Here is a 24,472-nt window from a genome sequence, read left to right as displayed (position 1 = left end):
AAACTAATTTCTCGAACCAGCTCACAGCGCACCAGTTTGAGAAAGGCTGGCGTATCTCTTTCTAGTCTAAAACAGTATCGCCCGCCCCGCATAAAAGCAGCTCGGGGTGGTGTCAGTTTCCAGCCAGCTGAGCTGGAAAAAGTTAAACCCTTCCCTGAGCATTCCTTAACTCCCAATCTCAGGCTCCTAGTTTTGCTTTTTAGTTAAAAAAAAACCTTTCAAGCGAACTGTTGGTGTCTCCTGTCCAATTTACCCCTCACTCCGCACTGCAATTGCAGCCATACAACCTCAAGGAAGTGCGCTTTTAAAGACTTGCACAGAAACTTTGCGCGCTGAGCTCCAGTGCTCGCGCACCTAAAAAGACGCGTGTACGGTTAATCTCTGTGGCGTTGAGAGCTATTTCAGCTCATGGCTGAAATAAAATTTAAATTCAAGTCACTCGCTTGTGCTAGAAGAGGCACAACCTGACCGCGCGTCGGCGTGGGGGGAAATCATTTCTATTGAGCTTACTTTTGAGTCACTGCGTAACTGTTTAGGATAGCGCTGTAAAATCAGCGATTGAACCAATTAAAACCAAGTTCATGTCTTAAGATGACCGCCGACTACTAGGCGACAGCTTATTTCTATTCGAAACTTGAACTTGGACGACGAAACGCTGCTCCACGGAACTTTCGCTGTTGCTTTATTCCTGCAAAATGCAGCCTCCCTGCTTGTTTGTGCTCATCAATTCCTGCAAAGACACTATCCCTTTCTTATCGTCCCAGTTGCACAGAAACGGTCGAACCCCGACTTTCCCCTGCTTTGAATATGAGTCTCTCCCCTCCAACCCGCTCGCGCGAGTCCCGCCCTCCATTCATTCGCTCACTGACAATATCCGCCCCCCTTATTTCCATGCGCGCCACCAAACCGAGCAGAACTTCCACAATCCCAGCATTACGCCCTCGCTTAGGAGACGGCTGAAGGCGGAGGGATGGGTCCTCCTTTGGACCAAAATACATCCGAGGGTGCGTCGTAAGCGTGGCGGCTCTTATGACGTTATGCGGCCCTCAACCAATCAGAAGCCGTGGAACGAGAGGCTGCTTGGGTTTGAATTTGGTGGCTCGCTGAAGCTAGCGAGCGAGCGTGGAGGCGGCGGCGGCGACGCCCGAAGAAGCGGCGCGGGCTGCTAATCAGCAGGGAGGGTCCCTAATGCCCGGGTGAGTATCTCCATTTACGCCTACTAGGGTGTCTAGCTCGGTTCAGCTGAAAGAGGGTCCCGATCAGCTCGCTCCATTAGCGAGGGTGGCCCATGGCTGCTTACACTTTCCGGCGGAGTCTTGCGCTCTTGTGCTTGCCTTTCTTTTTGCAGCGCAACCGCATGGGAGGGTCGCTGCTTATTAGCCGCGCGACTTTATTCCATTCGTTCGCCCAGGTCCCTGCAGGGACTTTATAGTACCGCATCGAAAGAAAGTTAAGATGGATCGGGAAGTTCTCCGCCCCAAATTGCCTTTTAAGTCTGCACCCCTGCGCAAGGTTGGATGGAAATTCTGGCTGGCTTCGAGTTAGAATGTGGTTAGGATCCGGTGTATTTATTAGGGAGTGGGGGTACGATCTTCTGCATACTTACCCGTATGAAGTCCCGTTGAAATCAGTGGGCACGGCTTCCAAGTTGACATTTATAGGACTACGCTGTGAAAGATAGCATTGGTGAATACATATCTATGTCGCGCGGTTGGTGGCAACATTGAACCAATAGCATCCCATGGAAACGGCGTAAAGAGTTCTGTAAACGCCTTCAAGACTGGTCGCCTCCAGATGACCTGTTGCTAAGCATGCGTCCTGATTTGTTTGCCCTTTTGTGAGTCTTAGCCCTTGAGATCATCTCTGCAAATTTGGTGCAGTCAAAATGACCCTGGGGCTGGAGCAACTCTCCTATGAGGAAAGCTTGCAACTATGGAGTTTGAGGTTTAGGAAAAATGTGAGAGAGGTGTAGAAAACTATGCATGAAATGAGTCATGACTCTAGAACCCAGGGCCATGTGGTGAAGCTTAACAATGGAATATAGAGAGGAGACAAAAGGAAAAACTCCATAGTTAAGTTGTGGAATTCACAAATGTAATATGCAGCAATGGTCAGCAATCTGAATGGCTTTTAAAGTGGTTTAGACAAATTAAATGAAAGGCAAGTCTATTACCCAGGATGACTATGCACTAGCTCCAGTATTGGAGGTGGTATGCCTCTGCATACCACGTGCTGAGAATCACAAGTTGGACAGTGCTGTTGGGTTCATGTCCTGCTTTTGGGCTTCCCATAGGCATCTGCTTGGCCACCCTGATAACCGGATACAGGACTAGGTGAGGCCCCTTAGGTTATCATGATAGTTACCCCACACTTACCAGAACCATTTCCCATTACTTTTCTTACAGCATGAAGTCTCATTTTGAAGAGATAGAGCACCACTGTTCTTATTTGTAACAATCAGTGGCGTAGCGTGGGTTGTCAGCACCCGGGGCAAGGCAAGTAATTTGCGCCCCCTAACCCGTGGATTTGTGCCCCCTAACCCTAACCCCCAGATGTTGCACCTGGTGCGACAGGCCCCCCCCTGCACCCCCACGCTACGCCACTGGTAACAATGTATTCACTTTATTGAGAGTGGTTTATGATAGTGATTGAAAGCGCTGGCAGACTAGAAGCAACCTGCCACGTATATTATGGGGAATTTTTTTGTGTGGATTAGCATCCACTTCATTATTTTCTAAGGTGCTACAAGACTCTGGAATCCATTAACATTCAATTGGCTGTATTTATGAGACCAAACATGGTTGTTATTATCTTGTGTTGTATGGGAACATTTGGAGTAGCAAAGTGGAATACAAAGGACTTCCTCTCAATAAATGGAGTTTACCAGACCTTATTCCTCTAACTAACTGCTGTTGGCATTGACAGAGTAATTATTGTATAGCATGAGTGAAACCTAATGCATATGAATATTCTAACTGAAAAATGACAATGTGAGCAAGTCATGTCTTCTAGAACATTATTAACAGTAAAGAAAAAACCAAGTTCTTAAACCAGATCTTATGTCAGTCTAGAAAATACATATTCTGAACCTGTGCACGTTGAAATTTCTCTGTGGTAGGAGAGTTTCTTTGGACTATGAGTGTTTGTAGTGTGTTTTGAATCATTTTGTTTCTTCAGGAGTTAAACTTGCAGATATTATTTTCTGTTAAGTTTGTGAGTCTTTCATAGCCTCATCCTCCCTCCACACAAGAATATTTGCACTCTTCACACGTTAAGTTGAGAAACCCGTTTTGGTAGAATTCTACTATGTCTAAAATACTGTAGTTGCATGGGATCTGTGGTGCTCAGCTGGACAATGGGAGCAAACAAAGCAGCATATTTTACTGGACTCCAGTCACTGGCAAACAAATGGCAGGAGAATATTGAGTTACATCTAAGCTTATGTAAACACTACATATAAGCTTTGCAGATCAACTGCTGCTTGTAAAACCAAAAATAGCACTTACAAAATTACATTTTGCTGGGTTTAATTGTACATCCCAGTATACGTGGAACCCATAGAGCAGTGTGTCTTCTCACATGCATATTTTTTGTCATTTGCATAAACCTCTTGTTGCATTTTCTTAAATTACTGCTTTAAAAATATAACCGGTCGGTTTACATTTTCGGCCAGTCAAATTATCAACCCTAGACCTAACCTAAATTCATTTGCTTGGTTGGTTTAGCAGCACAATTACTATATATGCATGTTTAGTCAGAAGAGAAACTTACCTCATTCAGAGAAGTTTACTCCCAGGTACACAAGTATAGGAGTGCAGGTGTTGTTGTTTAATCTGCTTTCATTTTGTTCCACCAGCAGAAGAAGCTGGATTTACTTTATATGACAAATCTTCCCCAGACAACATAACTGCCTTTCGTAATGTCTCCTACTGTTCAAGAAGATGTCTGCAATCACGTGAAGGTAGTGGTCCGTGTTCGTCCAGAAAGTCAGAAAGAGAGAGATGGCAACTTCAGGAAAGTGCTCCAAGTTGTCGATAAGCATATGTTGGTCTTTGATCCCAAAGTGGAGGAAGTCAGTTTCTTTCATGGGAAAAAAGTTCCATGCCGTGATCTTAACAAGAGGCAAAACAAGGACCTCAAATTTGTGTTTGATGCTGTATTTGATGAAGATTCTTCTCAGCTGGAGGTCTTTGAAGATACTACCCTGACCATGCTGGATGGCTTTTTAAATGGATATAATTGCACAGGTAACTTTCTGCTGCATTTCTCCCTTTGTTAGCTATGGAAGTAATCCTGTATCAGTAGTCAGTTCTAATTTGAGCCGGGGGAGGGGGTGTCCTTCTGCCCCCCATTCTATTTATAAGCTTTAAAACTTTGTTGTTGCTATTTTCCAAGCTGTTGCAGATGTTTGGTTTCTTATCCTTTGCTTCACATCTAGTAACTCTCTCTTCCTGCAAAAGATAGCCAAAAACCCCTGCATCCCATTTGCAAAAAAAAAAAAAAAAAAAAAAAAAGATATTGCAGTAGTGAAGAGCATGAAGAATAGTTTTCCTTGCCATTACTTCCTGCTAGTTCTGATTCTAACGGTTACTTCTAGCTTTGGTACTGAGCAGTAGCAGTGTGTGTGGTGGAGCGGACCAACATTGGTGGCTTCTGCTTACCAGAACAGTTGCAATGTTGGGGGAGGGATTCATGGTTGCACCAGTGGAACCACCGCTGCCAATCCGGCGCTCCTGTCAGTGCAAGCATGCAGCCCTCCCAGGCCCATTCAGATAAGCAGCAGCAGAGCCATGATCAGAAGGCAGCTCTGTTGACCCTCCCCGTCACACTGCTGGTTCTGAGCAGTTGCTAGCTATCACAGATACATGGTACAGCGTTCTGCATCCATATTTCACTTGCACCTTCTCACAAGTCGAATGATAAGTTGATCGCCTTGGTTGAAGGGCTGCCATGTTTCTTCCTCTTTCCTCATTCCCCACCACCACCCACGAAATGAGCAAATATATATATCAGGTGAAGCCAGATTCTCCTGTTTTTGAATGTTGAGCTACTTAATGGATTCACTAATTAAACGTGCCCCTTCCCACACCCAATCTTGCTGTTTGTATCTCACACCTTCCTCCAAAGAAGCCCATGGCAGCAAAGGTATCAACCCTAACGCAATCAGACTTCTAAAAACTGTGTAAAACAACCTCTGAAAATGGCTGAAAATTGCTAAAAGTGATCGCCTGCTTTCAATTTAGTGCTTGCTTATGGCGCAACTGGAGCTGGGAAGACTCATACGATGCTGGGCTCCCAGGAAGACCCTGGAGTGATGTACCGGACCATGTTGGAGCTCTACAATGCCATAGAGCGGATGAAAGAGGAGAAGCATTGCGCTATTGCTGTTTCTTACCTTGAGGTAAGCAGGCAGAATAATTTTGCACAATAACAGTTGTTTTTGTATACGGAATAGGGTGAAAGGGACCCAAACCAGCTTAGTCAGAGGCTGAGAAAACATTGGCTATCTTCCAGCCAAACATTCCATCTTCCAGCCAGCTTGAGAGATGTTCTCCTATGGTGCAGTCCCATGTTTCTGAGGAGTACATACCAGTATTCCGCACCCATGGCATCACAGCACCAGAGGAGCCAGTAGAATTGGAAAGAAAGTGTTTTGAATTCCTCCCTGACCTGATATTGGAGGATTTAAAACTGCTCCCCTGCTCTGATCTCAGGGAGCTTCTTGGGATTCAAGAAAGGAAACAAACAAGCAAACTGACCAAGGGCTTTGCTCCCAGCTGCCAGAGAACAGAATACAACATAACTTCCCAGTAGCCAAGCCTAGGATTAGGTCTCATGACAGCATGCACAATTGAGAGTTTTCTGCTTGTCTAGTTTCAAATGTATTGGTGCTTTACTCCTGTCAAATTGCCACTTTGCCTCCTTTGCGCTGGAAAGTTAAAACGGCAATTTGGATATTTGGACAGAAAATTAGGACTCTTAACTGAGTTTAAAACTTAGGGATAAAACGTATCTGGAAGCGCATGCCATCTCGCATAGGTGCATTTTTCATCTTTTAAAATGGGACTACACCTACCAAATCCAGATACCTTCTGTATGATTAGCTGCTTACCTTTGTGTATCTTAATATCTGCCTTTTCCAATGCCTTTCCCTCCCAAGGTCTACAATGAGAAGATACATGATTTGCTTGTAAGTTCAGGACCACTGGCTGTTCGAGAAGATCCTCAAAAAGGAGTGCTGGTTCATGGGTTAACAATGCATCAGGTTTGCATGTATTTATATTATCCATGTTATTCATTAACTGCTTATTTATCTATTTGCCTGCTTGCAGTATTTACAGGCAGTCCTATAACACAGTTCTCAGAGTAGCTCACAAAGCAATTGAAATTCTATAACAAATTCTCAAAGCAGTTTTTGAGTCTTTAAGGCTTCACCTAAGAGGGAAATCTTAAGTTTGAGGTACCTAGTTTGTCACCTAAGTTGTTTTTCTTTAAGTTGCCAGAAAGTTGGCAGAAGGGGAACGTGGGAAATATTTGCATTAAATCACCCGGTATTGTAAGGCTTTGTGCGAGTTAGAAGGTTATTTGTTTTGTTTTTACTTTCACAATATTCTGATTGATTCTCCCTGTTGACCAAATTTGTCTTGCCCACATCATGTTAAACCATGGTTTAGTATTACATGCATGCCAGAGTTATGAAGTTTGACCCAGTAGATAAGCGTGCCTGTCTGCAGCTTCATTTCCAAAATTCCATTCTCCCCCCCCCCAAATCGGTTTTAACTGGGATACCTTGAAAAGTTTTCAGAGTCATTTCAACCCACGACGGGCACTATTCTATCAAAAGAAGCAGAACAGATCAGACTGTCCTCCCAAGCCATGATTCATATACTTTGGACAAATCAAGTCCTTTACACGAATGCTATCTGTTCAGTCCTATCCATCTTGATGTGAAGATTTACAAGCTTTATTTCTGGGAAGGAAACACAGTGCAAAACCATTACTTTATCAAGACACTTGAAATACTAGCGGGCCTCTCTAAGTGACCTGTTTGCAAAGGAAGTTGCTATGAAACAACTGTTTCAATCAAACGTGGTAGCAATCTTCAACCCCTTTATCTCAAAGTTGCGCTGTCAAAATTGAAACAGTTCTTTTGAGTAAAGTGGCTTGGGGGCTGAAGCATTTGATCAAACTCAAAAACCTCTTCATCACAGTTGTATCCTAACTCATATTCTTAATTTTTTATATCTGCTACACATGCACCTAATTTCTCCCAGTCTGTCGTCTTATTTCTTCCTTATCATTTCTTCACTTCCCCCTCCTCCTCTATGCTATGTCTCTTTCTGCTATTGCCGCCCGTAGTGCACCTTGGCTTCTTCGGTCAAGGCTTGGAGGGAAGCTGGCAGGGGGGGGGGGCGGAGAGAGAGAGAGCCTGCTTCCAGGCAGTCTTCTTCTACCTATGCCATTTCCATTTGTACAGCTATCAAAGGGCCGAAAATATCAGGAGTTGACGGGGGTGGTACTACTATTGCTTAATGCCTTTAATGTCAGCAGCAGCAAACTAAACAGCAAAGCAATATGGTCCCTGCAGAATTAGCTGACGGTCTGTAAAAAGAAAATGGGGGGGGGACTATTAGAATATTCTATCCCCCAACCCTAAAAGTGTATCAGCGCGAAGCTGCTGAGCTTGGGGACCAGCTGGATAGTCCTCTTCTTGCTAAGCCCTGAAGCTTGGCAGTCTACAACGGCCTTGCTCATGTGGCTCTGAACTGGAATAACACGGTGCAGGGGCGACTGTATTATTGCTTCCCTGTGGTGTATGGGAGAATTTTGGAGGGAATTGGGGCCACGGATGTGTGCACTTTGTCACCCTCAACGTATCCCCAGCTCAGGTTCCCCGCCCCCCCCCCCATTCACCCAGTCCAGGATTATTTTCATCTGTTTGGGTTAGGGTTGTAAAGTGGCTGGCCCCAAACAAGGATAATGGAGTCATGTTTGCCTTCACCTTCCCAGCTTGTACTTCAGCCTACTGGATAATTTTCTCTTCACATCAGATATTTGAAGGCTTTCTGGGAAGGCTGAACATGGAAGCAAACTGCCAAGAAAGCAAACCAAGATAGGCCTTAGAGATGATTGTGTGAGGACTATTCCCTGTAACAAACATTGCCATTAATGGTCCGAGCCCATTTTCATAGGACTGCTCCTTTATAAATATTCAGTTCCTTCTGAAACAAATAGGGTATAACCACATTTTTCTATCTGTCAATAGAGTTATTGGACATTGTATCTTATTTTTAAAATTTTAATGAATGTGTAAGTCTTACTGTGAGATCTACTTACTCAATGAATTGATTTGGGTTTATTTAATTCTGTGTTTGTGAATGCCTTTCCCTTCCTAACGGCTTTAAGATGAACTTTGCAGTGGCATCACCACCTACTCCAAGAATGTACCTAGCACAACCTGACGGCTAGCGGTTTTGGAATAAGTAAAATGATGCCTTTTAGCTGACCCAACTTCTCGAGGCAACACTAGGCACAAGTTAATCTTGAACATAATCTTCTTTGGGCAGGTGCTGAAGCTTATGCTCACCTACAGAAGCTGGTCTGATAAAAGGTATCTTCTTACCTGCTTTGTGTGTGTCATCCTCTGGGACCAAGATGGCAACAAAAGCCAAAGCTACGATGTTAACATTATGACTGAAATCCCACGACAATGAAACTCCCAGATTAAAATCTAGCAAAAAGATTTACTAGTTTCATTTGACTGTTTCCCCCCCCCCCTCCACCTTTTGTAGCCAAAGTCTGCCATGGAGATCTTGCAAATATTGGACTATGGAAACAAAAACAGAACACAGCATCCCACTGATGTGAATGCCTCCTCATCTCGGTCCCATGCTGTCTTTCAGGTAAGATGATACAGCAGATAAGGTGTCTGAGGATCTTAGATAACCTTTGAAGCTTTGTTTAAAAAGAGAGAGAGAAAGAATCCTCGGCCTATGGCACACCAGCTATAATAGCTTTGGTCTTGGGAAGAGAGATCCAGCTCGCACTCTTGTCTGCATTAAATCCTTTGTGTTAAATAGCATTCAGGAGGGGAGCTCTCATGGTCTCTGCTGTCGCTCAACTTCAGATGAGGAATCTATTGAGGTGTCATAGCTGCTTGTGAGAAATAAATGTACTTCATGCTCACATAAATGGCAATATTTTTTTTCAAGTTTAACTGCTTCTGTGCATTCATTTATTTTTATACATAAAAATATATCAAAAAGTGATTCCCACTAAAGCAGCTGACTTAGTATATAGCAGCCTGAGCCTATGCATGTTTATACAGAAGTCCTGCTGAGTTCAGTGGTGCTTGGTCCCAGGGAAATGTGGCTGGGATTGCAAACCAAAAGTATAATCCTATGCACAGTTACTGGAGAGTAAAGTCTTGCTGAGTTCAGGCAAACTTATTTCTGAGTAAACGTTTTAAGATCCCAAAGAGAGTGTTGTTGGAATAGCAAGCTTTCAGATTGGTGGTTTCATTGTGTACATAGCTGCCAAGGTTTTCCTTTTTTTAAGGGAAATTCCCTTATTCCGAATAGGATTCCTCGCAAGAAAAGGGAAAAGTTGACAGCTGTGATTGTGTATCCTTTATTGCATTGTTTATATGGCACTTTGAGAATTGCGGGTGGAAAGTGGGATGAAAATGTTGGGAATATAAAATAAACAATCCTTTCTGAAGTGTGTTAATCCAAACCTGGGTCTCCTGCTGTTTTTTTAGGCTACAGTTCCCATCATCCCTGACCACTTGTTCTGCTAGCTAGGGATAATGGGATTTGTAGTCCAAAAACAACTGTTGACCCAAGTTTGGGAAACACTGTGTTCATCTAAGGAGGAGCATCTAATCTTCATTTTTAATTTCCTTGTCCAATTCAATTTTGCACTCTCTGCATGACTGCCAGAAAGTCTGTATTACAGAAAGCTTAGGTTTGTGCATGTTTCCTTCCCTGCATTGCCCAACTTATAGGCATGGAAGGGTGATTGTTTTATCTGGATTCTTTCCTCATTTCCTTGTTCTGTACTCCTCTGTTTCAGATCTATTTGAGACAACAAGACAGGACAGCATGTATCAATCAAAATGTTCGTATTGCCAAAATGTGCCTCATTGACTTGGCAGGCTCAGAACGTGCCAGCGCCACGAAGACCAAGGGAGCTCGTTTTAGAGAAGGGGCAAATATTAATCGCTCACTGCTAGCCCTTGGCAATATCATTAATGCTCTGGCAGACCCAAAAGTAGGTACCTATTTTTTTCTCACCACCTCCCCCAGCTGGGATTGTGTTGCATAAGAAGGTTAATGTTCTATATTACCCCCCCCCCATGACCTAGGATGTTTATGTCTTTCAATGTAAGTTGCTTGGATACCTTTTAGGTCACAAGTGACTCATGATTCTCAAAAAGAATAGTGGCATGGTAAGGCATGCAAGAAAATAGAGCAGGGGTCAACAAACTTTTCAGCAGAGGCTTGGTCCACTGTCCCTCAGACCTTGTGGGGGGCCAGACTATATTTGGGGGGAGGGGGAGAACAAATTCCTATGCCCCACTAATAACCGAGAGATGCATTTTAAATAAAAGGACACATTCTGCTCATGTAAATACATGCTGGTTCCCGGACTGTCTGCAGGCCAGATTTAAAAGGCAATTGGGCCGGATCTGGCCCCCAGGCCTTAGTTTGCCTACCCATGAATTAGTGTATGTGAAGCAGTTTGGAATGTGCTATAAAGTACCGTATTGGCCTGAATATAAGCAGCACTTTCCCCAAAAATTCCAACCATGAAAAGTTAAAAGGCGGCTTATATTTGCAACCTTACGGTATGCAGCCAGGAGTGTGGCAAAGCGGTACCTGCCCTCAAGGCCAGGAAGGGAGAGAGAGCAAGAAAGGGGAAAGGCCATCAGCAACACAGCGTGGCGCTCAGCCTCTCTCTCTCTCCCTCCCTCTCTCCCCCCCCCCCAGTATACAGCCAGGAGCACCAAGGAAGGGAGTGGCTTATATTCAGCTATTTTTTCTTCCCCCAAATTTTTTTTTAAAGGTGTGGCTTATATTTGGGTGCATCTTATATTCAGGCCAATATGGTAGTTGTTCCCAAACATTTTGGTATGGTGGCCCAACAAATCAAAATTCACTTAGTACAGTGACCCATTAATTTATTGTAACGGGAATTTTGGAGCTTGGGTCTTTGGCAGCCATTGCTGTCAGGCAATTTAACGCCTCACAATCTAGCCTATTGCTAAAGACTACGATATGGTGAAATTTGGGTTCATGGGATCGAAGTCAGGGTGCTTAGCAGGACTGGCGATGGTTCAAATGAACTTTTGTTTTCAGGTGACATAATTAATCTGATCTACAGGTAAAAAAAAAATATTTGATCCCTAGTTTGCATATTAACCATGCCTTAAGCTTTTTTCTATCCAGGTGAGCAGCAGCAACCCACTCTGCTGCTGCTAGCCGTTCTAGCTGATTCTCTTGGTGTTTGTAGCAGGAAGCCTAGGTCAGCAGGGACTTCCATGCAGGATTTGCCCTGGTTAAAGTAGAGATGAATAGTGGTAGCAGGTTGAGCAAATCACTTATAGCACTTGAAAGAAGTAACTAAATACAGGATGTGGGTTGAATCTACTGCAGGTTTCCCTTTGTGTTCCCCTCTTGCGGTTCCTCTAGAAATCTGTAAACGGTGCTTGGCATATGCTGAGCTTCAGGATTTATTATGCTGGGAACACAGAACTGCTGCTGCTGAATTTGGGAGGGAATCTGGGTTTTCACTAGACTGCTGATTCCTTGTATGTACAGGGATCTGCAGGTGGAGAGAATGTAGCACCCATCCTTTCTTTGCAAGAATTGGAGAATCTAAATTGCTGGTACCCTGTCTCATATAGGAGGACATTTTAAGGGATTGGCTAGGTGTTGCAAGAGGCTTTCTAGTGGGGGGGAAATTCAAGGTTTTTATCTCCTGTCATTTATGTGCATTGTGAAACAGCTGTTCATAGTAAGTCATGGTCTGATGCTAAAGTAATCTCAGCACTCCATTAAACACTCACCCTCTTCTGTGTGGGGTTGTGTGTGTTTTTTTGTTCCTCCAGAAGAAGAACCAGCACATTCCTTATCGGAACAGCAAGCTTACTCGTTTACTGAAGGATTCTCTAGGAGGAAATTGTCGCACGATAATTATAGCTGCTGTTAGTCCTTCTTCTCTATTCTATGATGACACATATAACACTCTTAAATATGCCAATCGAGCCAAGGACATCAAATCCTCTGTAAGTAAACTTCTTCTTTTTAAGTTCTGTGCTGTTGCTTTCAAATTATAAAATGATGTTTGTTCTGATTGAGTGGATAATTGCAATGGGGAAAAGATACTGCCGTCTCTCTCTCTTTTTTTTTTTTTGCTTCATATTTTTAAATATTGTGGCAATCTTACTGAGCACTTTTTCTTTTTACGCAAGCAGTATCACAACTGCCTTCTTTGCTGCTTGTACTTTCTTATCTACCATTCCCTCTGTTTTATGGCATTATTTCAAAGGGGAAAACAATTCCTTGATACACTTGACCTACATCCAATTTCCCTTCTCGCTTCCGTATTTTCCTTCTTCATCTGCAGCTCCTCAATGCATATCTTAGGCCTTTCTCAAGGGTATCCTTACATAAAGGAGATCCTGGGAGCGGTTGTGGTTACTGGGTGTTGTAATCTGCAGAAAGGAGTGGGGAATTCCCCCCTGGGATGAGCACAACTTTGGATCCTGCCCATTGGGTTGAAACTCAACTAAACCAAGCAAAGTTTATCTGGCACTGGCGAAAAACGGCAGGTGGTGATTGTCGCCAATTCATTCTCCTCTCTGGCCCTGGGCAAAGCTGTTCTGGAGGGTTGGGGAAAACTCCAGAACAATGTGGGAGCAGCAGGAGGAAAGAGTACCGTATTTTTCGCCCCATAAGACGCACTTTTCCCCCTCCAAAAATGAAGGGGAAATCTGGGTGCGTCCTATGGGGCGAATGCAGGCTTTCGCTGAAGCTTGGAGAGCGAGAGGGGTGGGTGCGCACCGACCCCTCTCGCTCTCCAGGCTTCAGGAAGACATCCGCAGCCTGGGCAGCCCTGCAGGAGGTCAGGCAGGGATGTCTAGGCTGCGGATAGCAGCCTGCTTCCTGGAGCATCGGGCGCCCTGAAAGCAGAGCGCCCGGCGCTTCGGGAGCGCATCCGCAGCCTGGGCAGCCCTGCAGGAGGTCCGGCAGGGCTGTCTAGGCTGCGGATAGCAGCCTGCTTCCTGGAGCGTTGGGCGCCCTGAAAGCAGAGCGCCCGGCGCTTCGGGAGCACATCCGCAGCCCGGGCAGCCCTGCAGGAGGTCCAGCAGGGCTGTCTAGGCTGCGGATAGCAGCCTGCTTCCCGGAGCGTCGGGCGCCCTGAAGCAGAGCGCCCCGCCCGCCGGACAGACATCCGCAGCGTGGGGAGTCCTGCAGGGGTTCCCCGCAGGGTTCCCCACGCTGCGGATAGCAGCCTGCCTCCCGGCGGGTGGGGCGCCCTGAAGCAGAGCGCCCCGCGCGCCGGACAGACATCCACAGCGTGGGGAGCCCTGCAGGGGTTCCCCGCAGGGCTCCCCACGCTGCAGATAGCAGCCTGCCGCCTGAGGCAGACATTGGCCAGCCCCACAAGCTCAGGGAGGTGCAGCGCCCTTCCTCGACCTGGTTTGGTTTCCCCGACCTGCTTTTGGGGGGGAAATAAAGGGGGGGAAATTCCTTTATTTCCCCCCCAAAAAAACTAGGTGCGTCCTATGGGACGGAGCGTCCTATGGGACGAAAAATACGGTAATTGGTGATAATCGTGGAGTGGAAGTCTGAATGCAAGCCATGACTTTTATTATGTTTAGGCATGTCTGGATCCATCCCATTACCTTTTTGTTACCTTTATTTAATCCGGGGGTTTTGTGACTGTTGTTTGTGTTGCTTGATATGATGATCACATAGTATGTTTTCCTTCGCAAAGGAAGAATATACTGTCTTCTGATGTTTATGAAGCTGAACTTTGTCTTCTCTTCACAGCTGAAGAGCAATGTCGTAAGCTTGGATAGCCATATAAGTCAATACGTTAAGATTTGTGAAGAACAAAAGAAAGAGGTATGTCAGTTGCTAGAATAGTTAATGTTGCTTTAAAGGTAAAGGTACTCCTGCCCGTACGGGCCAGTCTTGACAGACTCTAGGGTTGTGCGCTCATCTCACTCTAGAGGCCGGGAGCCAGCACTGTCCGGAGACACTTCTGGCACACGTGGCCAGCGTGACGAAGCTGCTCTGGCGAGCCAGCACCAGCACAGCACATGGAAACGCCGTTTATCTTCCCGCTATAAAGCGATCCCTATTTATCTACTTGCACCCGTAGGTGCTTTCGAACTGCTAGGTTGGCAGGCGCTGGGACCGAATGACGGGAGCGCACCCCGCCGTGGGGATTCAAACCGCCGACCATGCGATCGGCAAGTCCTAGGCGCTGAGGTTTTACCCACAGCGCCACCCACGTCCCGATGTTGCTTTAGTTACACATAAAAGATAACAGCATAATTAAAAGAAGGCATTAATTGTTGTGCATTCAGATACCCCAGATTTCCAGAAAACCTGGTGTTTCTGTGTCATATTAGGTGTAATGTAGATCATTAGTATGGCTTTAAAAATTGGTTTTGAAAAAGCTGTTTAAAGAAACTCATGGAATACTAAAAATGAGATACAAACTGCACATGCACCCCTTTCTTTCAAAATACACTATCCTGTTTCAGATCATAATGCTGAAAGAGAAACTACGAGTCCTTGAGTTGGAAAAAACATCTTCTCCTGACAGACATGCCCCAGATCAACAACAGGTGGAAATTTCAAGGTAAAAAAAAATGCTTACTTATTGTGTTGTCTTGTACAAAGTTATGACATGATCCACAACTACTTGTGTGTATAAGATGACAAAATACTTCTAATACCTTCGCTCTTGTCAGCCTTAGTTGGTCAATGGTACCCTGTCAGCCAATGTACCATAATGCACCTGGTCACTCCTTACAACAGAGAGGCTCATCCATACTTTCATATTGTTATCCAGTGGCCTCCTCCCTTGCCAAAATTTAATTTACAAGCTCCTGGGGATTTATAGGGAAGTCGAGTTTAACACCCGGTCAATAAGCAAACTCCCATATATGGTCCACTCCCATGCACAAAGGAGGGAACATTTTCATTATCTTATTGTGCCTATAAAACAGCCATTGTTCTTTTCTTGATGGTATTGCCTTTAATGTTATCCTGGGATAAGGATTCAACACCTGAAAATGCAGGTTCCTAGTTTTAAGGGTACCTGTCCTTAACCTTGAATGCTCAGGTGCCAGATGTAGCCAGATATGCCTTTGCCCAGCTTAAGTTGGTGCACTTGTTCCTGGAGACTGAAGATCTGGCCATTGTAGCACGTGTCATAGTTACATCATGGAATTGGAGAATTGTAGAGTTAGAAATGACCACAAGGGTCATCTAGTCCAACCCTCTGCAATGCAGGAATAATTTTCCAAACTTGGTGCTTGAACCCACAACCCATGTCAGGACTGTACTCCCCAGAATTATGTTTAGTCAGAACCAGGGATAGGACCTTCTCAGTTGCCGCACCCAAGCTCTGGAACCCCCTTTCAAGAAACATTCACCTTACCTCCTTGTTACTGGTTTCTTTTATTTGCCATGCTGTTGAATTTCCTTTTTTAGAAAGGCTCTTCAAGTGTGTTTTTAAGCTGGGGCAAAATTTGTTAAATTTTGTGCTGGAAATGGTTTTCATTTTTACTCTGCTATTTTTACCATTTCCCTTTTTGTATTTTTTAAGCATTTGTATTATAACTTTTTTTTATATTGTTTTAGCTGTCTTGGGCTCTCTTAGTAAAATGGGCAATATAAATGTTTTCAATAAATAAATATAACTGCTGTTTACAGCTATATTTTCTGTCTAAGCTCTAGAAATTCAGTTAGGCATAAGGAGAAAAATTATGCCCAGTAAAATCTCTCTTTTGAAGTTCTAACGCTGCATGGTGCTGTGAAATAACCTAATACTGACGGGCAGTGGAAGGGTTAAAAGTGCAGCTGTGTAACTTGTGCATGTTTGAGACAGTGGGTCCTTATCCAATCTGACAAAATTAGGATTCCAGGAACTGGGAAGCAAGCACTAGCCACTGAGAATGTGGGAATATATTCCATGTAACATCAAGATAATCACGAGAATTTGAGCCCCTAGATCTTGTGTTAAGAGCAAATTATCGGCAGCTCCGTTTTCGTTCGAAATACCATTTATTTCAAAAACAGGAATTCAAAAATACTATTACAGGGGTGTGTTTAAAAAAAGAATCTTCTGTTAAGAGAGAATCGCTGCCTACTTGGTTAAAAATAATCTGGAAAATTATGTTTTGCAGAACTGTGTATGTAGCGAGACAACTTTTTAATGACCTTTTTCTGTATAATAAACACATTAAGCAATTTTACTCTTTTAAATCTCTGACATAAACTAAAGCTGCTATAACTCCATATATAGACAAATATCCCCAGGGAAGGATCATAGGTGCTAATCACCGTTTGTTACATTACAGATTTTTACAGTCGAACTTTCCCATGGTAACCCGCATTTTAATGCTCCAATTAAGAGGTTTTTAAGCTACTAAAAGCTATCAAAAAAGGCACACCTGTAATCTAAGTTCTAATAATTTACAGCTGTATTGACAACCTGAATTTATAAGATAAAACATTTTTATGCTTGGAGACAGAGCCATTTTAGATCCTTTAGAGCAGCAGCTATTGCAGGGGTCTCTTCCAACTCTACAATTCTATTATTCTTGGGGGGGGGGGGGGGCAACCTCCAAGAAAACTATGGTGCTACTGCAGGCTCAATCCACCTACCTGCCCACCAGCTGATGACCAATGTTTCAGGAGACAGCTTTCCAGAAAATCTCTAGCATTGCTTTGTCAATACAGCATTTCCCGTTTTGCCTATTCCTTTTTTCCACATGCGCTAAAGTCAGTTTTCTGCACACTGGCGCTCCTTTTTGACCAGGTACCGCTTAGTAAGCCACTTGAAAACGTACTGTATCTAAAGGTAAAGGGACCCCTGACCATTCATAGACAACACTGGGGTTGCGACACTCATCTCGCTTTATTGGCCGAGGGAGCCAGCATACAGCTTCCGAGTCATGTGGCCAGCATGACTAAGCCACTTCTGGCAAACCAGAGCAGCGCACGGAAACGCCATTTACCTTCCCACTGGAGCAGTACCTATTTATCTCCTTGCCCTTTGACATGCTTTCAAACTGCTAGGTTGGCAGGAGCAGGGACAGAGCAACGGGAGCTCACCCCATTGCGGGCATTTGAACCGCTGACCTTCTGATCAGCAAGCCCTAGGCTCTGTGGTTTAACCCACAGCGCCACCCACATCCTTTTTTTACTGTATCAAACTTGGTAGCAAATAAAGAAAGGTGGTCCCATCTGAGCTCCTTGGTTAAGCTGTCGAATGGCATGCATAGCTGATTGTTGCTTCAGATGGTAAAGGCATGGCGAGTGTTTAAGCAGATATCTCCTGGCTCCTGTCCTTGAGATTAATGTCTGAATGAAAAGCACAGCCAACCCACAGTGCAAAGCCTAGACCAAAACAAAGGGCTTTGTGCTAGTCAATCCATTAACGTAGCCTTTTGATGCACTTACATGAGAGAATATGGGAACATGGGGGTTTCATTCAGATTTGGGGATTATTTTATTAGTTTCCCTGATTATAATGCAGTTCCGTCCTGTTGGGTTATGGAAATGTGGCTTTTTGATCAATATGCCACCATGTTGCACTAAATGTTTAAATGTCAGGAAAGAACAGGTTATTTGAGACACCGCCTTGCCCCTTATATACTCAGTAGGTTGCTGCAAATATTACTGGACTTCCATCTTACATCTGCCTCAGCCAGCATAGTCCATGGTCAGGGATGATGGCAGCTGTAGACCAGCAACATTTTTTAAACAAACTTTTTAATGTTTTTATTCTATGGTTTTATGTTTTGTGGTTTTATTCTGTAAACCGCTTTGGTATTTTTATGGTAAAGCACTGTATAAATTTAATAAATAATTATCATCATAATCATTTTATAAACAAATAAACATCTGAAGTACCACTCCTGCTTTAACCTCTTTGGTTAAGCATAATGTTTTTAAATTGAAACTGCTATTTACTACGGTGTAACGCCCTGCCACAAAGCTGTGTTTTGTGTAACTTGGTCCTTTTTCTATATAAATGTTTGGGGCAGGTTTAGAGAAATTTTGAAGTGTGTGTTCGCAAATCGAGAGGAAATCAGGCAAGAGTTTCTGAAGCTGGAACTGCGCCACAAAGAAAACATCCTGAAAACCCATTATCAAAAAAATTGCCATGAACAAATTGAAATGATGTGCGCTCCGGAGAGAATGGAGAGGGTAAGCTATTAGTATGACAGTTCTGCTGTCCTTTCTGCCATGCTTATGCCAAGCTGTTAGGCTAATGAAAAGAACGTGGTTCTGATCCTGTGTGTCTCCTTACTGCAGTTATCCAGGGCTTCTTGAAATGAATTACAAGGGTTAGATCTATGGGGGGTTCACCTTGAAAGCATGCACGAGAGCATTGCAAGGTTGCACTAGCTAACCTCCACCTTCCCCACTGGCAATACATGTGCCAGCAGTCATTTGAAGCAGCACTATGCACATTCATTTAGAGGAACGTGGAGCTACTTCACATGGCTACAAAGCATTCAGCCCCCAGCGCACATATTAGCAGCACTAGCTGACACCATCTTTTCATGTGCTTTTGGTGTATGTGGGCTTGTGTGTAATTATAATTCACCTTGTTCTCCTGTCCAGGTCCCCCCGCCCCATCCCACCACCTGTCCAGGAAATTTCCCTTGGGGATTCAAGTGCAGAGGCTCATACCAAATTCTCAATCGGTCTGACTTGATTTAGTAAAGCATTATCGAACAAAGTTCAAAGAGTCTACCAGAGCTTTATAAATAGGCGAGGTGTACATCGTCTTAGCTGCTTCTCCTCTAACTGAATCACCTTCTGCCACCCCAGCCCCTCACCATCTCTTCATCCAACCACAGTCCTTGAAATACAACTTGTTCAACCCTCTTTCACTGTATCTATTAGAACTCTTCTTGCACCTTGTATGGAGTTAGTTTTCACTTTAAACATTCACCTGTTACGTTCCTCCTTAACTGGTTCTTACCAGTTTTGTAGTACTCAGGTTACGCTCCTGAGTACGTAATAGGAGTTCTACCTCACACTGTGTTGTTAAAGATCTTTTATATGTCCTCTGACTTGTCTGCATACTTCTTCCTTGGTCCCCGCTTCTCTTGTCAACTCTTTCCCCATTCCTTTGGCCATCTTGCTGCTCAAATCTGCTGGCTCTTAGTTTACTTTTTGGGTGCTCTTTCCTCTCAGTGGGTCTCCCCAGCATTACTTTTTCTGCCCCTCGAGGTTTGCTGATCATAGCATTTTTTCTCTACTCTTACTTTGCTTTCCGCCAAGACACAAACTGAACCACCTCAGCTGTTACTCCATTTTGTGACATTTCTTTAAGCACGACAGGAAAGAGGGCTTGAGCCTGAGCCGCCAGTTTTTATTCTGTGTGGTGTAAGAAGGAACTTTGTACTGCTGGCTCTGCATTTTACAGATAGGCTTTTTACTTCTGATTTTTTAATCATACATTGTTCATATATTGCCTCTCCCATATAATGTGGCTCGAGTGGCTAATACTTAAATGTATAAAACTTCCCTCACATAGCAGTTAACCGTAAGTGACAATCTTTGAAGTTCTGTTGCAAAATAATTTTGTGTGTTAGGTTTTCTCAGACATCTGCTTTCAATTGAGCATAGTGATAGCTGTCTGAAATGGAAGGTGATATAAATTTCTTCTGTTGAACGAAGCAGGAAATATTTTAAATGCTGAAATGCAGGGTACATATACTGGCAGATTTTTCTTTTTTTTCTTGCTCTTAATAGTCAAAACCATGTCTTAAATTCAGGAGTTCAAAGAGCATTTGGAGGCCACATTCATGTGTGTATTTATTTTTTGATAAAAACATTTGCATGCCACGCTTTCACAAGCGGTTTACAACAAATATAATACAATTAAAACCACACAAAAATTAAAACAGATGGCATGACACCGGGCTTCGCTGACGACAACAGCCTGTGAACTCCAGCACAGTTGAGGAAACTGAATAATATTGCATCATGAGATGCTGGGCTGTTGCTTTGGTAGTATGTAGTTCGCCATAGTATCCAGTTCTGTCCTTTAGTTTGAAACTTAGGTTTGTTTTGTTACAGGCGACTGACAAGCACGACCACCGGCTTGCGTTACTTAAAACCCGGCGCTTGCAAATAGAGCAGAGGGAAGCGGAAGAGACTAAACGCTTAGAGGACAACACTAATTGGTTGCACCGGGTCGAAAACGAAATGCGCCTCCTAGGTCAAGATGGCCATATTCCTCAGGTAAGCTCCTTTGCCTCTCGTTGGCCACTGTGAGAACAGGATGCTGGACTTAGATGGGTCACAGGCTTAATCCAGTAGTACTGTTCTTGTGTTCCCTTTGGCTCCTGGGAAATATTTTGGATGTTCAAGTGAGAGCGATTGTTCTTTATTCCACTGTAGCAGTAAGCAAAGGGCTATCTATCATATATATATGGACTCTATCATATATATATAGTGGACTTTCGACACTCCAGACCAGGAATTTGCTTGGAAAGGCAGAACTGAAGGAAGATGATGGGTCAGTGAGGGTGAGCAGGGAATTGGTTTTGAGCTGACCCTTCAGGCCAAATCACTTCCCATCTTGCTTCATGTGTCCTTCCTTGGTTACTTAAAAATAGTGCTTGCTAACTGTAACTGTAAGGCTTTTCCGTTTGCAGATAGCTGCTTTGTAATGTGGTAGAAGACAGATATTTTCTGTTGCAATTTTCTCTTTTAAATGTGCGTGTTTTTTCACTGCTTTCAATGAAAATAGATCGATTCCTCCCCCCCTTTTTAAAAAAAGTCTCAAACAAATTGCTGTACTTCCCTGAATAGTGAATAGTAGTGTATCTACAATAGACTATTGTAGTTTTTTGCGTTCAGGTAGCGTAAGAGTAGATACTGTCTTCATATGAAAGAAAAGAAGAAAACCGGGAAGCGAACAAAGCACCTGCCTTCCATTTTTCAAACAAGCCTCTAAACAAAATTGACCTGGTGTCTGCTGCATTCTTCCCGCAACCTCTGCCGCTGAAATAATATCTTAGCCACTGCTGAAAATGGAAGTTATTAGTATGTAAAAATGTGATAATAACTGGGAGTCGCAAGGATGAGAGCCATGCTTGACGAATGCTAGTATGCCCCCACTGTCACTGAAGTTTAGTACTAGATATGGTACTGGTCATTTTTAAGGACTTTACCTCAGTTGTGCGTGTGGTGTTTTTTTTGGAGGGGGGGGTTCCTGCACCCTCCTCCTCTAGCCTGGAAGCTTTCAAAGCACCAGCATGCAGGCAGGGTTTGATACTTTGCTTCCCAAACAGCCCCAGACTTAAGGGGCTTCAATAAGAGGTCTCCTAGGTCATTCCGGTTTGGTTTTAACTTGAAGTACCGTGGTTGATTTGTATTGACGGCTATCAGCTCTGAGTGAGATTCAATATATACAGGTATAACGTTAATTCAAGAAACATTGTTAGCTATTGTTAACGCAAGGGGAAGTAGCATGATAGTACAAATCAGTGTATGGTAGGCAAAAAATTGCACGAGATTTCCCTTGGCCCAAGCCAACAGTTAGTTAACAGAATGGCTGTTGCCACAATTGGATGTCACCCTCTTGACCTATTCCCCATCACTTGGCAAGACTTCCACTCTAGAAGTAGGACTGTTGTTTTTCAAAGTAGTAGCATTCCTGTCATTACTGGGTTGGCTGCCTATGAGCTTGGCTTCAACATGGCTCCCTTTTCCAGGAGCTCAACCGAGATCTGCAGTACTTCCATTTGAAGTTGGAAGTGAAAGATTTGAGAACTCAGGCTGAATACATGAGGACTCTTGCATCCCTCCAAGAACAGCAATATAAACAGACAGAAAAGTAAGTCGACGTTTGAAATGCCATATTTTGAACAGCTTCCCTACTTAAAGCTTTTGACGTATGTGGAGGCTACAAATAGGCTAATTTTACACGAAAATTGTGGTACATTTGATTAAACTTTTGTTGGACTGCTTTTGAACAAGAGGTCTGAAAGTGACAACGACAACGTTTCTTTTTCTGTCCTATTCCAAAAAGCTGAACAGATTGCTCTCTAGTTCTTTCAGAATATCTTAGTAGGAACACTTTGACCTTTTAAGCTCAGTGGTGGCCAATCTCTTTGGAAGGTGTGTAGCAAATCAAATCCAGAGCATGAGGGTGCCATTTTGGCATCCATTGTAGTCTATAGGCAGACTGCTGTGACTTCATAGCTTTGCCTCTTGTCTTGCCTCTGGAACCAGGAATAAGGCAGTCCTGCAGTGTGGAAGATGTAGGCAGGAGAATGTGCCTAGTTCCATTCTGTGGGTAGCTAACCTTTTTTTCTGGCCTGAAGGCCAAATTCACTCTTGGCCAGTGATTCAGGGGCACATGTCAGTCGTGGGTATCTCATGCACCACAGGTACCCAGCCCAGCCCTTCTCTTCAGCTGATTATAAATGGTGGAATGGGGGGTTTTCACCTCCACCCCCTTACCAAACAATGACTTGGCCAAGGGCTTGGGACTGTCCTTGAAGACAACTCTGATACTTCAACAGGTCTAAAATACAGAAGCCAGATTACTGGCTCCCTTTGGAACGCCTATAGCCCCTCTTTTAAAACAGCTGATCTGAATAGCGTTTCCCTTCCTGGGATTTTTCCCCTTAGAGAAGCCTATAGAATAGATACCAATGAATGATTTCTTTGTTGGCTCAGTGGTGCCTAACAGTGAGATGATAAATTTCTAGTCTGACTACCTATCTGGTTTGAGGGACCTGGTTGATGACCTATACCAAGATCTCTTTTTTGCTTTAAGCGTTAGCACCAACACTTTAAATTGTGCTCGGAAAGCCAATTGGGAGCCAATGTAGGTCTTTCAGGACCGGTGTTACATGGTATCAGCAGCCGCATTCTGAAACTGCAATTAATCCAGAATGCAGAAGGATCAACTCAAATATTTTAGGGTATAGGAATCCTGTTGAAAATGTAGGTTGGCACCTAAGAATTAATGACCATAAAATCAAATCTAGAATTGTGAAGGCACTCTGCAACATATAACCCCAGAAAGAAACTCTACAAATATAAACACTAGGTTAATGGGAATATGGTCAGAGTGTTAAAATTCAAACAGGACTTGCTGACAATAGTCTTCTCTCACTGCGCAACTGAATTAAAAGCTTGTGTATACTTTCTAAGTAGAATGTCTGCATATATATAATGTTCCTTAAATACAATTTACATGAAAGCAGCATGCAGTGCTATCTCTGAGATGTTTGTTGCTTATTTACCGTGAAACTTTCATTTTTTAACAGAATACTAAGTGCTTTGCTTTCTGTTATAAGAAAGCAGTACGTAGCTTTGAAAACAGCAGGGTTAGCAAACAGTGCTGTTGAGGATGACTTCAAGGCTTTTGAGCAGCTGATTCACAGAGAGAAAGCCGTTGTCTGGGCTGACCAGATGACTGAAAAAGAACCAAAACAAAATGATTCACCAGTGATGTCTGCTATCATGGCCTTTCCACAACTTGTGAGTTACCAGAATACTCCTTGCCGTAAGTAGACAATTGTCTCTTTTTCTATTTTTTAAGGTGTTGCACCTTCCCTAAGGAGAAAAAGGTCAAATTTGAAGGTAGATTTACAGTGAGTTGGATCCAGAATGCCCCTTCTTTGTACTGAAGGACTGGAATTCCAGCAGAGGCAGCTGCTGGAGAAAGGGACTCAGAAGGTGAGCTTCACCCCCTGCAGCTCCCAGTTCTTGGAGGGTCACTGAACTGTCCAGAACAGCTTTTGAGGGGTCTGGAGAGCAGCCTCACTACCCACTTTCTGTAGCAGGAGTGCCTTGCAGACAGAATGATGGTGATGGTGATCTTTTTATTGAAAGTTCAAAAAGTACCTAACTATATGTACACCAGACATGGTGAACGCAAACAAAAAAGAGAAACAGAGCCTGTGCAGAAGGGAAAACAAAGGGGGGGGACCCAAAACTGTATATTTTACAAGGTTGTTATTGTACTTCACCAAATCTTAACCTATTACAGTTTACGGTATTTGTAAGAATGGATTCCAAATATCATTGAATTTGTCCATGGCAAGTCTGTGTTTATATGCAAGACGTTCATATGTTGCGAGTTTGTATAAGTCTTCAATCCAATCGTAGAAGGGTGCTGCATTTTTATTTTTCCAGTTCATCAGTATCAGTCTTTTTATGTTAAGGGCACAGAGTCCACT

At 43.6% G+C, this 24,472-nt stretch overlaps 1 protein-coding gene across 4 annotated transcripts in view; it reads left to right on the top strand.

Moving 5' to 3' along the window:
- Window positions 1-1,061: 1,061 nt before the first annotated feature.
- KIF18A (kinesin family member 18A) overlaps window positions 1,062-24,472 on the top strand; it is a 41,140-nt gene continuing 17,729 nt past the window's right edge. The window contains exons 1-13 of one of the 4 annotated variants that reach the window (XM_083750150.1): window positions 1,062-1,196; window positions 3,857-4,247; window positions 5,244-5,401; window positions 6,161-6,265; window positions 8,793-8,903; window positions 10,075-10,272; window positions 12,113-12,289; window positions 14,061-14,135; window positions 14,783-14,880; window positions 18,299-18,461; window positions 20,349-20,513; window positions 21,992-22,113; window positions 23,558-23,796. In XM_083750150.1, coding sequence (XP_083606276.1) covers window positions 3,920-4,247; window positions 5,244-5,401; window positions 6,161-6,265; window positions 8,793-8,903; window positions 10,075-10,272; window positions 12,113-12,289; window positions 14,061-14,135; window positions 14,783-14,880; window positions 18,299-18,461; window positions 20,349-20,513; window positions 21,992-22,113; window positions 23,558-23,796 — 1,939 coding nt within the window. In that variant the 5' untranslated portion in view covers window positions 1,062-1,196; window positions 3,857-3,919. Of the gene's footprint in view, window positions 1,197-1,887; window positions 1,958-3,856; window positions 4,248-5,243; window positions 5,402-6,160; window positions 6,266-8,792; window positions 8,904-10,074; window positions 10,273-12,112; window positions 12,290-14,060; window positions 14,136-14,782; window positions 14,881-18,298; window positions 18,462-20,348; window positions 20,514-21,991; window positions 22,114-23,557; window positions 23,797-24,472 lie in introns of those variants that run through there. The other 3 variants (XM_083750149.1, XR_014567010.1, XM_083750151.1) reach the window with 3 other exon arrangements.

Source organism: Podarcis gaigeae, assembly GCF_964106915.1.
Source record: "Podarcis gaigeae genome assembly, chromosome: 1".
Lineage (NCBI taxonomy): Eukaryota > Metazoa > Chordata > Lepidosauria > Squamata > Lacertidae > Podarcis > Podarcis gaigeae.
This window is presented reverse-complemented; position numbering and strand designations above follow the sequence as displayed.